General features: G+C 45.2%; 1 protein-coding gene and 1 long non-coding RNA gene across 11 annotated transcripts in view; one reads left to right on the top strand and one right to left on the bottom strand.

The window, feature by feature from the left end:
* GREP1 (glycine rich extracellular protein 1) overlaps positions 1-13,651 on the top strand; it is a 26,945-nt gene extending 13,294 nt beyond the window's left edge. For 8 of the 10 annotated variants that reach the window (XM_083708291.1, XM_083708293.1, XM_083708295.1 and 5 more), the window contains 8 exons: positions 251-304; positions 1,929-1,997; positions 2,514-2,588; positions 3,747-3,824; positions 4,526-4,588; positions 4,884-4,970; positions 12,940-12,993; positions 13,218-13,651. In XM_083708291.1, coding sequence (XP_083564417.1) covers positions 251-304; positions 1,929-1,997; positions 2,514-2,588; positions 3,747-3,824; positions 4,526-4,588; positions 4,884-4,970; positions 12,940-12,993; positions 13,218-13,243 — 506 coding nt within the window. In that variant the 3' untranslated portion in view covers positions 13,244-13,651. The remainder of the gene's footprint in view (positions 1-250; positions 305-1,928; positions 1,998-2,513; positions 2,589-3,746; positions 3,825-4,525; positions 4,589-4,883; positions 4,971-12,939; positions 12,994-13,217) is intronic. The other 2 variants (XM_083708288.1, XM_083708287.1) reach the window with 2 other exon arrangements.
* LOC310829720 lies at positions 5,324-15,423 on the bottom strand. Its single transcript, XR_014557331.1, has 3 exons — positions 15,288-15,423; positions 11,370-11,504; positions 5,324-7,718 (listed from the first exon to the last, which is right to left on the bottom strand). It is a non-coding gene; the product is annotated as an uncharacterized lncRNA (long non-coding RNA).

Here is a 15,423-nt window from a genome sequence, read left to right as displayed (position 1 = left end):
CCCTGTCTCCTGCTCACCTTTACGCAGCATGATGCAACTTCATCCAACCGAAAGACTATTGCATGGGGCAGATAACTGAGGAGGGGGCAGTGGGCTGGCTGTGGCACTGAGGCCCATCTGAAAGTGGCCTAAAGCCCACTGTGGGGTTCCACAGTTTATGTAACACTGCTCTCGAGTCCATATTCAGCCTGAGTGGAATCAGTTTCTGTTTGGTTTGGGAAATCGTAAAGATGCGTTTTTTCTTTCTCAGGCTATGGAGCTGGAGGAAATGGATATCCTGGTGTTGGATATGGGAATGGGAATGGTTAGTATTTACTCCTCACATTTTATTCTCCTCCCCCCCCCCCCAAGGAGCTTGGAGTGGCATTTTAGCACAACAACCCTATGACACACAGAGCCGTCTTTCCTATTGGGCTTACAGGCACGTTGCGCCAGGGCGCTGGCATCTCAGGGGCACCCCAATGAGTGGGGGAGTTTTGCAGCTTTGCCGACAGCCTCCCTTTCCCCTGCATGTCTGCCAGGTGTGCCCCGTCAACCATATGGCTGGCGGGCATGCAGCTTCCTTCCCAAGCCTCCGCGGGAGGAGAGCGAACCCCGCAGAGGCTTGGGAAAAGGTCGACAACTCTGGGAAACGGGCGCGCCGGAGGAATCTTTGAACCATGGCCGGATATGCTTAAGACAGCCCTGGTGACACATTTTAGACTGCAGAGTGAGTGGCTTGCTCAAGGCTGTCCTGTGAGTATCATGGCTAAGTCAGCATTTGAACTCAGGTCTCCCAAGTCAAAGTGCCACACTGGCCACTATGCCATATTGGCAACGATGGGGGAATAAATTTAGGGCCAAGATTGGGTAAGTGGAGGGGAAGATATGACGTTTCATCAGTAGAGGTGGAGGGGGGCAGGTTAATGGATAAGAAAGAGACAGGCTACAGGACTTACCCATTGGCTCGCCTTGACTCAGCTCCAGAACTTCCTTTCAGTGTCCTGAGATTCAGCTGCAGAATATGTGAATTAATGCTAAGAAAGGGCCTTTGCCTTCCACTAAGGGCCAAGCTAGATGTGTTTGGGGCACGGTCCATGCCACATGGCACAAGTCACAGGAAGTTCAGACAAACATTTTGAGGCTAAGTCAGGGCCCATGCACATTTCTGTTTGCCCTGCTGCTTTCCCCTGAGAAAACCTGCGGCTTAGTGCTGTATTGGAAGAAAGGGCAATCAGGTTTTCTGTGGATTGCTGTTTAAGCTAATTTAGTGTTAAAAGAGCAGATTTTCCAGGGGAAAGTGGCAGGGCAAAGGCAAAACTGTGCTGATTTATGCCAAGAAAGCAAGGGACAAGCGGAAGTGTGGACGAGCCCCCTGCATGGCAAACAGCACACATGCCAATGGGAAGATCCTTTTAAAGAGGGATGGGTCACATCTTGCTCCTAGAACTGATCCCTGGACTACCTCAACAAAAGAAATGGTAGCAGGGGATGAGAATGATTGCACAAGACAAGCTGCTGGAAGTCAAGAGTATATTGTACTGGGCTAGATTGACAAATAGCCTGACACCAGTGTTGAGCACCTTCCTATATCCATGAGCAGATCCCCCTGTCTGTGTAGAACTGGCTAAGAGGGCAACAGTTGGGCTGTGTAGGTTTCCCTGCCTTGCAAGACAAACAAGAGCTTCAGTGGAAGGGGCAATTGAAAAATGACATGGGAGTAAAAAGGCTAAGCTCGCCTTCTGCCTTGACTGCATTTGATCAGCTCTTACCACTCATCACAGGTCTCCTCCATTTCGTCTAGTAACTGCAGCTCCCATTAGGGAGAAGAATCAGAAGACGAGGAAGGGTTGATCCTCTGATACACTGCTTCAGAAATGAGCCATTCTAGGTTTTGAGACAAGCAGGCAGGGAGGGGCTGTATACTGAGCCTTTGGGTGTCTTTGCAGGTGCCCGGGCTCCCTATGGCAGTCAATTAGGAGGCCCTGCTGGAGATCCTGCTGCTGCTAAATATGGAGGTAAGTCTTTATTGCGCTCCCTAAGGGAAAAGAGACTTCCTTCCTTCCTACTTAAGGCAACTGACAAACAGCCTGGCAAAGTTTTGTGCAGCTTGAAGGGGAGCAGAGTTGACTTGCAAAGCATTTTAGCGTCGGCTGGCCCCGAGGGGGTGAAACATGCCTTAATTGATGAATAAATGACTTGGGAAACATAGGGAGGATGAAAATGGCCTGGGTGTGACTGTGCTGAATGCTTATTGTTTTACCTGTTTAACTGTCACGGCTTCTCCCAGAGAATGCAGGGAATTTTTGTTCGGCAAAGGTGCTGACATTTCCTCAAAAAAGCTAGTTTCCTGGAGGGGAAACGGAATGACCCTGAAACCACTTGGTGCAGGTGTGTCCTCCTGTGTCAGCATGGGAGAATTTCTGTAGAATTGTTCTAAGGTGTGGGAAAGAGGGGTGCCAAAGGGGCAACCAAGGGATCCTCTCTGTGACCTTCTGTTGCCCTTCCTTGGGCTCCTATGATCTGCGTTACAGGGACAGGGCAACTCCCATACAGTGGGCAGCCAGAGGCTGCTGGCCTGGGAGGAGACTATGGTGCTGGAAGATATGGTAAGTTGAGACAGCAGGGGTAGGTGTGCCTCAGACTGGTACTCTGTATGACTGCAGGAAAAGCACAATTTTGAGTCAAGTGCTGATTATTTCAGGTACAACTAAAACACACACACACAATCTGGGGTCCCAAATGTAGTGCTTTTGGGGTTCTCATGCACCCTGACTGGTATTATCAGAAGGCTCTCCCAATTTATTATAAATAAAGCCAGGAATTTTTGAGGGCCTTTGGTAGGGGGTTGCCTTTTTTTTCCAGGGGGTCAGACCTGCAAAATGGATATTCTTTTATTTCCACAATGAATTCTTAGATTTCTTTAGGGTTTTGAGGCCTTGGGCCCAAGATTGGAGACCCCCTCAATCAGTGAAGACAGGCTTGTAGGCAGAGCAGCTGTGGTACTAATATATATGCTATGCAGATAAAGCAGATCTGCATGTGTGTCCTGTTTTGCATAAATGGTTCTGCCCTGGGTCCCAAAGTGAAGAGTAAGTAGCTGTGAAATATACTTTACTCTTCTTTGTGTAGACTCAGGGCAGAACCATTTATGCAAAGCAGAACACACAGGCAAACCTGCTTCATTTGCATAACATCTATGTCAGGGGTCGGCAACCTAAGGCCCATGGACCCCCGCCACCTGCTTGGTCAGCTCCCGTGTGCCACGCTAAACCAGTGTGGAGCAGAGCAGAGACTGCCTTCCACGATGCTGGCTGGCTTCCCATTGGCTGTAGGAAGCTCCTGCAGCCAATGGGAAGCTGCACACGCCTCCTCTGTGCCAGAAATAGCATTTGCACATGCGTGTACATGCACTCTGACCCACCACAGCGTCTGCAGGACCGTGAACCAGCTCAAGTCACAAAAACTTGGCCGCTCCCTGATCTATGTAAACAGTAGGGATAGGGAACCTGCAACCCAAGACTCCCATTAACCCTGACTGTTGGCTCTCCTGGTTGAGGCTTCTTTTGCTGCACTCTAGTACACACAGTCCTGGCTGTGACTTGTTGGGCTTAGCTTATAAATTCTTATTGTGCATTGTTGTACATCTCGGCAAGTAGTGTGCTTTCTCCTGGACTGGGGTGCGATAGTGGAGGGATTTGTTTTTGGTGGGTTGGGCAATCATATCCCCTTGCCCTCCCAACTTTTCTTCTTCTCTTGCCTTCCAGGAGCTCCTCAGAGCCCCTATGGAGCACAACCTGGCGGCTCTGATGGTATTGGTGTAGACCCAGCTGCAGCCAAATACGGTAGGTGAAAGAGAACCTAGTCACAGAACTAGAGTAGAGCTTCAAGCACATCCATCTGCTGAAAAGCAGTATGGATTGGGGAACTGAGTACACCAAACTGGTAATACTGAGGTCTAGTTACATGGCCAGTTTTGGCTCTGGTGATAGCAGTTAGTCCCAAAGAACTAGGCACACTAAAGAGATAGAATGTTATCTGTTAATAGACCAAGTTAGGTTTAGTTTGCTGCGGATATATTAGGGTGGCCGGATGCAAAAAAGGATGGCTCCTACGCTTTTACGTTTCATGACAAGCTACACCCACTGATCTTACCTATTCTGCACAAAGATTAAAGGTGCAAAAGCCCAGCTGTTTTGCATCTGGCACCCTGAGATAAAGTTTTGGAATTTAACACAGCTGTTCACTGATAGCAAGCCAAACTTTCAGATGCGTTTGAGGCATGCAGTTAGCAACTGTAAATATTTACATTGTTCTCATTTAATGCCACCTGTGTACAAAATATGATACATTCTAGATTGGGAGATTCAACTGTTTTCCTTTAGAGCTGATGTTTGTAGAATATATCAACTTGAAGAAGGCTGGGGCTCCTGGATCTTCCTAATCCTAAAAGCCTGAGCTCATGGACTAATTGGTTTGGGGTGGTCTTTTGTTGTTACGCTCTTTCCCTCTTTCTCAATCTCTGCTTCCTCTGCATCCTTTGCAGGCAATGGGAACGGAATAGGATATATGAATGGACGAGACTCCCAAGCTAATGGGCTGGGGGCAGGTAAGGCTGAAGGTGCAAGGTCATAATAAAAAGCACAGCTCTCAATAGGGTGCAGCAGGAGAGAAACTCCTTCTTCATGGAAAATGGGGTAGGAAGTTGACAAAAGAGATTGCGTACTGGATTGTATGCTAAAAATGTTGAAACTTGATAAAATGCAAAAAGGATATATTAAAAGGGGCACTGCTCCCCTCCCCACCGTTGCTCTTTAGGATAGATTTGACTGGGATTGGTGTAATTGGGGATGCCTTTTGCAACCAGTTGCTCTGCTGCTTCACTTGCCTCTTGTTCTGTCTAGCAGGTGCATATGCTCCCTATTCAGCAGGACAAACTCCAGGAGGGTATGGCAGTCCATTGGGCGCTGGACAGGCACTGGGAGGATATGGTAAGTGCTTCTAAAGTTGTGTTCTCTTGTAGCAGTGAGGAAGAGATGGGATTTCCCTGCCCAAGAGGTATAGAGCTTCTCAACCCTTTTCCAACCGTGCCCCACCCCTGTCCTATCAGTAGACAGGTAGCTACAGTATTTAAATGTTTTATTTGCAAATATTTTATAATACAAAATATTACATAAAAATTATACTTTAAGTGTTTCTCGATCAATGTGACCCTTGTGTTTGATGACCAGAAACAAACTTTTTAATATTCAGTTCTATTGCTGTGAGGGATAACCAAGATCACTTCTGTCTGTTATGTTAAGGCAATTCTGTGCTAGGCTGAGTAAATAATTCACAGGTGATCTTGAAGTGCATTTGATTTAATGTAATTTACTGCTTTTATTAAAATTTGTAGACTCATGCAAGCACCCTGCTAGTGATCTTGAAACCAAGTGTTGTCGGTGAACTATGTAGTGAATATAGAATACTTCTGCTACACCTTTAAAATATGCAGTAAATCCTCTGTATCTACGTGTCATAGAAGCAGCACCATCAGTAGCACAGTCCAGAATGTTCTCAAGAGGGATATCTTTCTCACTGATGTACCTCTTTACTTCTTCAAAAATTGTTTCACCTTTTGTTTTAAGCTTTCAAGCAAACAGCATTTCTTGTTTCAATTTGTCATCATGCAAATCTCTTAACACAAGCCATCAGTACAGCTTTGTTATCTGGAATACACAATTCATCAGTTTGGAAAGCAAACTTTTGAACTTTTAACTGCGAGGCTAGTTGGTTTTCAATATTTTTTGCCATTCCATCAATACACCTTTACATTGATTTATTGTTCAAAGGGATGGATTTGATAATTTCACAAGCATTTTGGTTCATAACGGTTGATATAACAGACACTGCTGGCAAAATCAAGGATTCCCCTTTCCTTGGCTATCAGTTTGGATATCTCATAAGATGTGATTAAACCATTATCATTTAAAACCAATTTCTGAACAAACATTTTCTTCAATGTAGGTCTAGTTTCAAATTTATCTTGCAACGCTCAAAAATATTCCAGTGGTTTATCCTTCTTGTCATTATGTTTTCAAATGCTTCTGCAACTTACATGGATGCACTCTCATTGGAAAGTGTAGTCATACATATCAAACAAGTGGGGCAGATTGATGCAGAAAAATTCAATCTCATATTTTATGTAACAAAATTGAGTCAAATAATCATAAAAAATGCTTTATGCATGGCATAACTAATCAATATTATAAGAGCAATCAAAAGAACCATTAAAGTTAGAAGACAATGAGAATATAATGACCTTAGTAAAAAATGGGTTTTGTATCATTCTGCCCCATCTATGGGGCACTTAGATACATTGGATGGGGCACTTTGAAACAAAGCGTAAATTGTATGAGAATGGTATTTATTTACAAAAATTTAATGGGAAAAAATTAATTGTGAGAGATGATGTTTGAGATGTGCCCTTTGAGAAATTTGGTTTTGGCAACTGCAAAACAACATCCTTGAAATCAACACTTGTCTTATCTTCTACAATGGGGAAGACAAACATACAATATCCTGGTTTTTTCCTGAGATATGACACTTGATAATCGGTCATATTATATTTGGAAATGACTTTGGCCACATAGTAAACAAGTTTTTTTCTTTTCAAATTTAATGAGTAGGAAATCTCCAACATTTATATTTTCAGGATTGGGAACATCAAAATTTATATCCTCATCTTCTGAATTAGATGCAACTTCAAAATCTTCATCTTCATCATCACCACCACCACTCAATTCCACAGATTCATTCCAACTTGTATTGGAGTCAGATTCTGAACGACATCTTTTCTTCTTAGTTTTTTTAGTTTCCATTAAACACAATCATTTTTTTGCCGTTTCCACTTTTTCTTTCTGCTTCATTTTAACTTGCTGTTTTCTTTCCTTCTCTTCATGCAATCTCTGTAATCTATCTTTTTTGGGCATATCAGTGAAGAGTCTCGATTTCCTTTCTCTCTTCCGCTATTCAAGGAAGAAGTATTTTTACCAATGACTTTTTTTTTATATGGTCTAACTACTTCAGGGCACAATCTTGGCGTAGAGCCTGGTGGAACGACCTTAGGAGATAATGTTACCTCCTCTTCCAATCGGTTGGCTTCAACAACTGGTATTTTGTTTTCTTCAGTTTTCGAGAACCTCGCCATTTTGGCTAATATCAATGTCCACAAAACCTAGCTCTTGTGTATTTTCTTCATTTGTCACATCCGTAACATCGGCAATATCTTGAGAACTCAAATCTAACATTTGCATTCGTGCAAAATCATCAGGCGTAAATTTGTTGTGCATTGTTACACGCTCATAATTGTCAAAAAAATCAGTGACTGTGGTTTTATTAAACACAAAACTTTGTGCTGCACTCATATTTTCTAGCTTTCTGGGGCTTCGATCCCAATTCCTCTTTCTAAATCCTGTTGCCCAATCTTTCCCAGCACATCTATTTTTTTTCCAGGATTCCGGATATCTACACCCCAAATATTCTGCATATTCATAAGCCAAAACCAAGACTTGCTGCAAAGACAGCCCGTAGTGCATTTTACTACAGTTCAATAAATATTCAGTAAATGCTTTCTCTTGTTCAGTTGAGAAAACCTGAGCAACAGTGTACTTGGACTAGAAGTATTAGTGTATTAGAAGATGACGCTTCATTTTCTTCAGAGTTTTTGAAACTTTTCAATGCGATGTTGCAAAGTGTGGCTGTTGAATGGAGTCCACACGCTTCACTGGCTCTCTGCTCCCCACTGGACCCCTGTGGATAGCTCTCCGTCAGCTTCCTGTAGCAGAGTTTCCGCAGCGTAGAAACTGTTGCTGTGTGTGTGTGTGTAATAACTCAGACTGCACTCAAGCGTTCTTGCTTATCTCTTACAGTCTTTAATCGTGTAGGAAAACAACTCTTAAATCACCCCGGCGAGAGAGCGCACATCTTGCTGCCTCGCCGCAAAAGCGAAAGGAAAAAAAAGACACAGAGAAAACACTCCCCTCTGTGAATATAGCCACGCCTCAGAATGTGAGACGTCACTCAGAACTGTTTAACCCTGTAAGTTCTGATTCTCTTCACACCCCCTCTCGTCTCGCATTCAGAGGGAAACTGTGAACACACATTTACAGACCTCTTTGAGTTCAACTCCCTTTCCATTGCCTCCCATCCCTTTCTGGCATTTGTCTCAGGCAACTGTTGAACCTCCTCCAAACTCCTAGGTTCGCATTGTGCGAAACCAATCCACGCACTGGTGACCTGAAACCTCTCAGGTGGAACTCCCTTCGTGGTGCGAGTGGATCGTCTGAGCACAAACTCAGGTGCTCCTTCTGTCTCACTGTGGTCAGCAAGTATGTCCTCTACATCAGAAGACTCCCCCTCTGACTTAGTGCGTCTTCGCGCCTTCTGTACTGCGCTAACAGGAGACGAAGGCTCACTCTTGGGCTCTCTTTTAACAACCTGTGGAGATGCCCAACCCTGTTCTTGACCCTGTTCAGAGACTTGGTCCTCAGCAACAGGTTCAGCCTCTAGCTCTCCCTCCTCCTCAGAATCAGACAGACATTCTGAGAGAACGTCAGGACTCGCATGGATCCTTGACCAACCATTCTGCTCACAGAACTCAGCATGTTTACTGATCAGAAGCTTGGTCTGATCACCTTCTGGATATGCAAACCTCCACCCCTTTGTCGCAGGTTTATATCCACAGAAGATCATTTTCTGGAACGTCGGGCCACCTTGCTTTCGTTGAGCCTTTGGCACAGGCACTGAGGCCTGTGAACCAAACACATGGAAGAAATGCAGCTTCGGCTTCATTCCGTGGAGCATGAAATACGGGGTGTCACCTACCACTGAATTGTAGGACCTGTTCATCGTGAAATTTGCCGTCCTCCAGGCTTCACTCCAAAAACTCTGAGGCAAACCGGAGTCACACAGTAAAACCTCTGTTGTTTGAGCCAGAGCTTCACTTCTGTGCTCTGCCACGCCCCTCTCCTGAGGAGCCGTCACCTTGTGACGTATCCCCTTCTGACGAAAGAAACTGTGCAGAGCAGACCCAGTAAACCCTGCACCTCGGTCACTCTTGAACCCTTGCACTTTGGTGGAGAACCATAGTTCCACTGCCACAACCCAATCTTTGATCAGTTGCGCTGCCTCAACTTTCGTTCTCAGCGAGAAGGACCAGCCATTCTGGCTAAAATCATCTGTCAGTGTCAGCACAAACCTGGCTCCGCCCAGACTTGACTTTGGCATGGGCCCAAAAAGGTCTGTGTGCACAAGCTCAAAAGGTTTTGTGGTTACCCTCTCCACCCTGGGATAACTGCACCCTTTTACCTTTGCCTTTCTGCATGCCCTACAATCTAGGGATTGGTCACATGGTTTTATTCTGCACCCTACTGTGTACTGTGGCAACCTTTGGATATCCTCCCAAGAGCCATGTGACATTCTTTTGTGCCACAAGCAAGCACATGAATCATGAGTGGGAACGTTTGCACACTTTGCTTGTGCTCCCTCAGCATTCCCCTCACCCTCCAGAGGTGTCTCTAAGATGAAGAGATTGTTCTGGCATGCAACACTGACGAGTTGTCTTCCACCCCTGGAAATAGAACAGACATTATTTTCAAAGCAAACCTTGTACCCCTGCTTCAAGAGACAAGGAACAGACAAAAGACAGTGTTTCATCTCAGGCACAACATACACTTCCAGCTCCGCCTGCAAGAAAGAAACATAAACATTTGCCACGTTAGATAAAGACCTCTGTGACCCATCAGCAAAAACAACTGTATTCCCAGCTGGAACAGCTCTGCAGTTCCACATTTCGACACCAGGTGTCGCTGTTATCAGGTGATGGCTGGCTCCACTGTCGATTACCCAGCGCATCATTCTGTTCTCACTGGAGTTAGCCTTTATTATTGCCATGGAGGCTGTTAGGTGATAAGCACCGTCTTCACTCCCTGAGTCACGTCCTCCCTTCGCTTTCCCACGCTGGTCTCCTCTCCTGGACTGGCTCCCATGGGAAACGACCTTGGAGACATCCCGCCCAGCCTCCCTGGCTCTCTGCGGGCAAGCTCGACGCAGATGGTCAGCAGAATTGCAGATATAGCAGCGACGAGTGGAAAAAGCCTGAACCGTGTATTCCGCTGGCTTGGCTCCACCCCTGCAACTGGATGAGCCCCCCGTGCCAGCTCTGCCCTCTCTGATACGGCGTTCCTCCTCGTCACTCAAGCGTCCTGTCACGTACTGCAGCGTAAGAGCTGTAGGATCCATCGATTCCAAAGTTAGACACAAATTGTCATAACTTTTGTCCAGAGAGCTGAGCAAAATATAAACTTTCAGCTCCTCAGAAAAGTTAACTTGCAACAGCCTCAGCTGGTTGAACACAGAGAGCATCTCAGTTACATGCTGTCTGATGCTGCCACCAGGACGCAGCTTCATCTCAAACAAGCGTCTGGTAGTGTGTATCTTTGCCCCAGCTGTGGTCCTGTGGTGCACTCTTTCCAGTGCCCGGTAGGCCTCATGGGCAGTCTCCAGCCCCTCTACCAAAGGTAGCTACGAACCCTCCAAACTGAGCACAATAGCTCCCAGGGCTTTCTGATTTTTTCTCTGCGAAGCGTGTGCAGTTGCAATTTCTGCTGCTGAAGCCTCGGCCGCCGCTGGTGGTAGTGGAGGCCCTAGGACCGCCCCCCACAGACCCTTGGCTACCAGCCATGCCTTCAGCTTCCTACTCCACTCCTCCCAATTCTTTCCGTTCAATTTTTCGAACGGCACGGCGTACGACTCATGGCTGTCTGCCATCTTCTCCCCCGGGGCTCAGCGTACTCACGTAAACAGCAGCTGGTCCATCACCCGGTTCACGGAGATCCGATTCCTCCCAGCGAGCTCCTCTGCCTCAAACGTTAGGCAGGACTCCAGCTGGTTCCAGCTTCCCCTCAGCTGGCTTCCACACACACCGGCACAACTTGGCAACAGCTTCAAAGCTTTGCTGACCTTCCATAACCTGTGGCTGTTGGATGGAGTCCACACGCTTCACTGGCTCTCTGCTCCCCACTGGACCCCCGTGGATAACTCTCCGTCAGCTTCCTGTAGCAGAGTTTCTGCAGCGTAGAAACTGTTGCTGTGTGTGTGTGTGTGTGTAATAACTCAGACTGCACTCAAGCGTTCTTGCTTATCTCTTACAGTCTTTAATCGTGTAGGAAAACAACTCTTAAATCACCCCGGCGAGAGAGCGCACATCTTGCTGCCTCGCCGCAAAAGCGAAAGGAAAAAAAGACACAGAGAAAACACTCCCCTCTGTGAACATAGCCACGCCTCAGAATGTGAGACGTCACTCAGAACTGTTTAACCCTGTAAGTTCTGATTCTCTTCACAAAAGTTGCAGCTTTGATCCTGTATTTGTCAGCTACCCTCCGTATAGACAATCTCTTTGATATAACTTCAGATATAGCAGTCTTTACGTTCTCCTCATCGATACTTCCTCTATCAGTCTTAGGTTTATAAGTTCGCACCATTTTCTGGAAAACAGAATAACTAGTTTAGTGATTTCATGCAAACTTGTATATTGGGGCACTATTGTACACTGCAGGGCACTTTTATACATATCAATGTGCCCCGTTTCTTAGTGTATCAAAGTACAGTGGTACCTCGCAAGACGAAATTAATTCGTTCTGCGAGTTTTTTCGTGTTGCGAATTTTTCGTCTTGCGAAGCACCGATTCCCATAGGAATGCATTGAAAAAGAAAAAGGAAACAAACTTGCAAGACGTTTTCGTCTTACGAAGCAAGCCCATAGGGAAATTCGTCTTGCAAAGCAACTCAAAAAACGAAAAACTCTTTCGTCTTGCGAGTTTTTCGCCTTACGAGGCATTCGTCTTTCGAGGTACCACTGTACCCCATGGACATTTTCAGAAAATAATTATTAGTAAAACCACTGAATTTAAAAATCACATGTAATGCTGATTACCTTTGATATTTTAAAATCTTAACTAAATGATGTAAAACAGTGTCAGAACACTTACATTTCACGTATTTTTTTAGCTGGCCACGCTAAAAGCACAGCTACTCTCGTCAAATGCCAACGGCTAACTAGTGGACGGCATGGTTGCAGCTGTTGTACTCACACATATATAGACACATTTTAGTGATGTCACGATACGAATAACATTTCTTGAAATTGAAATATTGTTGGTGCATCAATGTGCCCCGCCTCCCCCTAGGCCAGGCTTCCTCAACCTCGGCCTTCCACATGTTTTTGGCCTACAACTCCCATGGGTCCTAGCTAGAAGAACCAGTGGTCAGGGATGATGGGAATTGTAGTCTCAAAAAACATCTGGAGGGCTGAGGTTGAGGAAGCCTGCCCTAGGTATTGTGTAATCTTATGGTGACAGAATTCACAGCTAAGATACTCAACTGAGTATTGTAGGCTTCCTCTTTTTTTGTGGAGGTAGCTATGGGGTATCATAAAAGTAAAAAACTGAAACTTGATACATATGCCAAATAACTTTACGTATGTTTGCAACTAAAAATAATATCACTTCTCAGAAATAAAACAGCATTAGAACATCTGAACAAAGACAAATGCAAAGTTATTCTGATCTTGACAGATCTCTACGAGGAGAAGCAACTGAACACAGCAACCACAAAAGGAATGGCAAACATAATGCCTGCAGTCCTAGGGCTGCAATTCTTAACACTTACTGGGGAGTAATTCATTGAACACAGGACTTGCTTCTGAGAAAGCATGCATAGGCATGCACTGCATACTGTAGTCTTTGCAATGCCTTTTCACACTTTATGTTTTGATAATTGGATGTTTGAGCACTGTGATTTGTACAAAAAGAGGCTACAAATGGTCTTGAGTGAATTTCTTGCTTTGGAATAAATGGAAAAGCGTTCTGTACACCAAATAAGAGTAAGGAAAAAACCAGTAACTTTTTCTGTTTTGCTCTAGGAGGAAAAGAATCTAAGTATGGAATGAATGGTTTTCTGGGAAATGGGTACAGAGGTAAGAAAGATGGGGTCCCTATCTTTCATAATTGCAGCTGTTCGCTATCCTTACTACTCAGTCTGTTGTACAAATCAGAGCTTCCATAGTTTGGTTCCTATCTGATCAGTTTCTATCCCCACCACATGCCTTTCTGCAACCTGTTTCTGGAAGTGCAAGGATGAAATATGGAACAATGCCTGCCTCTTTTTCTACATTCCCCCCCCCCCCTTCTGTTTTCTCAGGTCGCTGCTCTTCTGGAAAATGCTGAGGAATGATGTTACTGTGTGGAACTTTCTCTGCAGCAGAATTCAGGCATCCCGGCAACTTTTGGTGCTAAGTGTGATGATCAACGACAACCAAGTTTTCCAGTATAAATGATCCTATATTTCTTTTTCCTGTTTTTATTTTATCATTAGAAACCTTTCATTGTAAAAGAGAAGATTTTACTATGTTGGCTTCTAAAGCATTATTGAACACATTTTCTAAGGGCTGTTAGCATGTCAAGATCAGTGTTACAGAGATGGACACATGAAGTTGGAAACCCCTTTCCTTCCAAAGAGATTTGACTTATCAATTCCACTTCTTTGGAAGTAGCCTAGAGTTGATTCCCATCTTAGTGTGTATCTGGGTGCCCAGGCACAAGTGTCTTTTCAATTAAAAATAAGTAAATCCACAATTCTGTTGTCTTTATCATTCTTGGTGAAAGAATTGTAACATACCAAACCAACCATTGCCTTTTTTAAACATTCATGTTTTGTTTTTCAGTTGCTGTGGGTTTTCTACATTCTAAACAATACTACCCAGCCCTAAGTCAAACTGAAATATTTGCACTGGGTTTGTGCAAAGGTTGTGAACAGTTAGAAATATAAAGAAAGATTTGGATCCCTGGGGTCACTTATAGAAATTTGAACATGGGGAAAAGCAGGGGAAGGATACATGGGAAACCCAGATGTGTGCTATACAATCCAACCACAGCGATAACCAGCCTTCTTTGCTAGATGGAGCTGCTGCAATTCCAGATGGGCTTATAATTTTCTCCTAACCAATAGAAACGTCTGTGATCAAGTTTGTCACTTGGGGGTTTCTTTCATTCTCAGCTTCTTGGCCACACAGTTCTCAGAAACAGTACCGTATTTGAAAAAGTGGTACAGTAATGGCCACATATTAATTACATCAAAATAAATAATGAGTTAATGTTATGGGACTCCCCGTTTCTTATGAACTATATTAACTCAAATGTGAGGGGATTTAAGTATCATAAAACCACTTTAAAGTATGTAAAATGGCAATTCCATTTTTTAACAAGATTGTAATTTTGCCACACACACCTCAACCTGCTACCCAGGGCAAATGACTTTTCCCCTACACTGGTTCTATGTACAATTTGTGCTTGTTAACTCAAGCTTGACAGATGGGCTTTTAAAAAGTCTTTTTTGTTTTTATTTTGGCAGGCTGGCTCTCCCAGTCTGACTAAAGGGGTGCCCATCATGGAGCCATTTAGAACAACCCTTATTACTTATGTCAGTCAGGACAAAGGGATGGGGGTTTGCACTTTCCAGGTCAGCTGGGGCCCTTGGAGTTCCCCAGTACCTTACAAGTCTCCCCTAGCTTCACCACTTCAGCCGACATAGACATACATCAGGTGAATGCCCTTATGGTCTGACTGGTGGGGGGGGGGGGGACACTGTTTCCCTTTGCACAGAAAACATCCAGGGAACCCAGAAAACCCAGGTGGATCAACTGAGGCTGAGAACACACCATATATTTAAAACATATTCCCCATTACACCAAAGAATCCTGGGAACTATAACTTACTCTCACAAAACTACAATTCCCATCACCCCTAAACTACAGTTCCCACAGTTCTTGCTGGAGTGGGGGTGCTGCAAACGCGCTTTAAATGTATGGCATAGACAACGACCTGAGTCACTCTCAGGGGGAGTGAGCGTTGAATCAGAGGCTCTTCAGAGAGATCCAACGTAGGTTTCCGAGTTCTGGTTCGACCTGTTTGCCATACCACCCAACAAACAGAACCAGGGTTCGTTTTTCCCTTCGGGATCCTGGAACTGTCGAGTTGGAACGGACACCCTAGAGATCATCTAGTCCAACTCCCCGTCATGCGCCGGATCTGGGCGCTAGCAAGGCAGGCGCTTCCTGCAGTTCCCTAGTCTCGGGGTGGGGGAGGGCAGGTGGGTGAGCAGCTGCATGTAGCCCCCCGCCCCCCCAAATCCAGACAGGCTCGGGTGGGGGCCCGGCCGCCCCGGTATTGTTCGCCCTTCCCCGGGATGCACTGCTTGCTCACACACACTTACCAGGGCTCCTCACTCGCGAGACGGAAATTCTTCATTTACCGCGACTTCCCCCTCCCGCTCGAGCGAAGGAGGCCGCTTAGGCCCACCCGGCCACCCGCTTCCAGTTCTTTCTCTTCAGGTGCCGCGTCCGACGTCG

The sequence above is a fragment of the Podarcis gaigeae genome (genome assembly GCF_964106915.1).
Source record: "Podarcis gaigeae genome assembly, chromosome: 13".
Classification (NCBI taxonomy): domain Eukaryota; kingdom Metazoa; phylum Chordata; class Lepidosauria; order Squamata; family Lacertidae; genus Podarcis; species Podarcis gaigeae.
The sequence above is the reverse complement of the archived record's forward strand: the minus strand, read 5'-3'. Positions and strand labels throughout refer to the sequence as shown.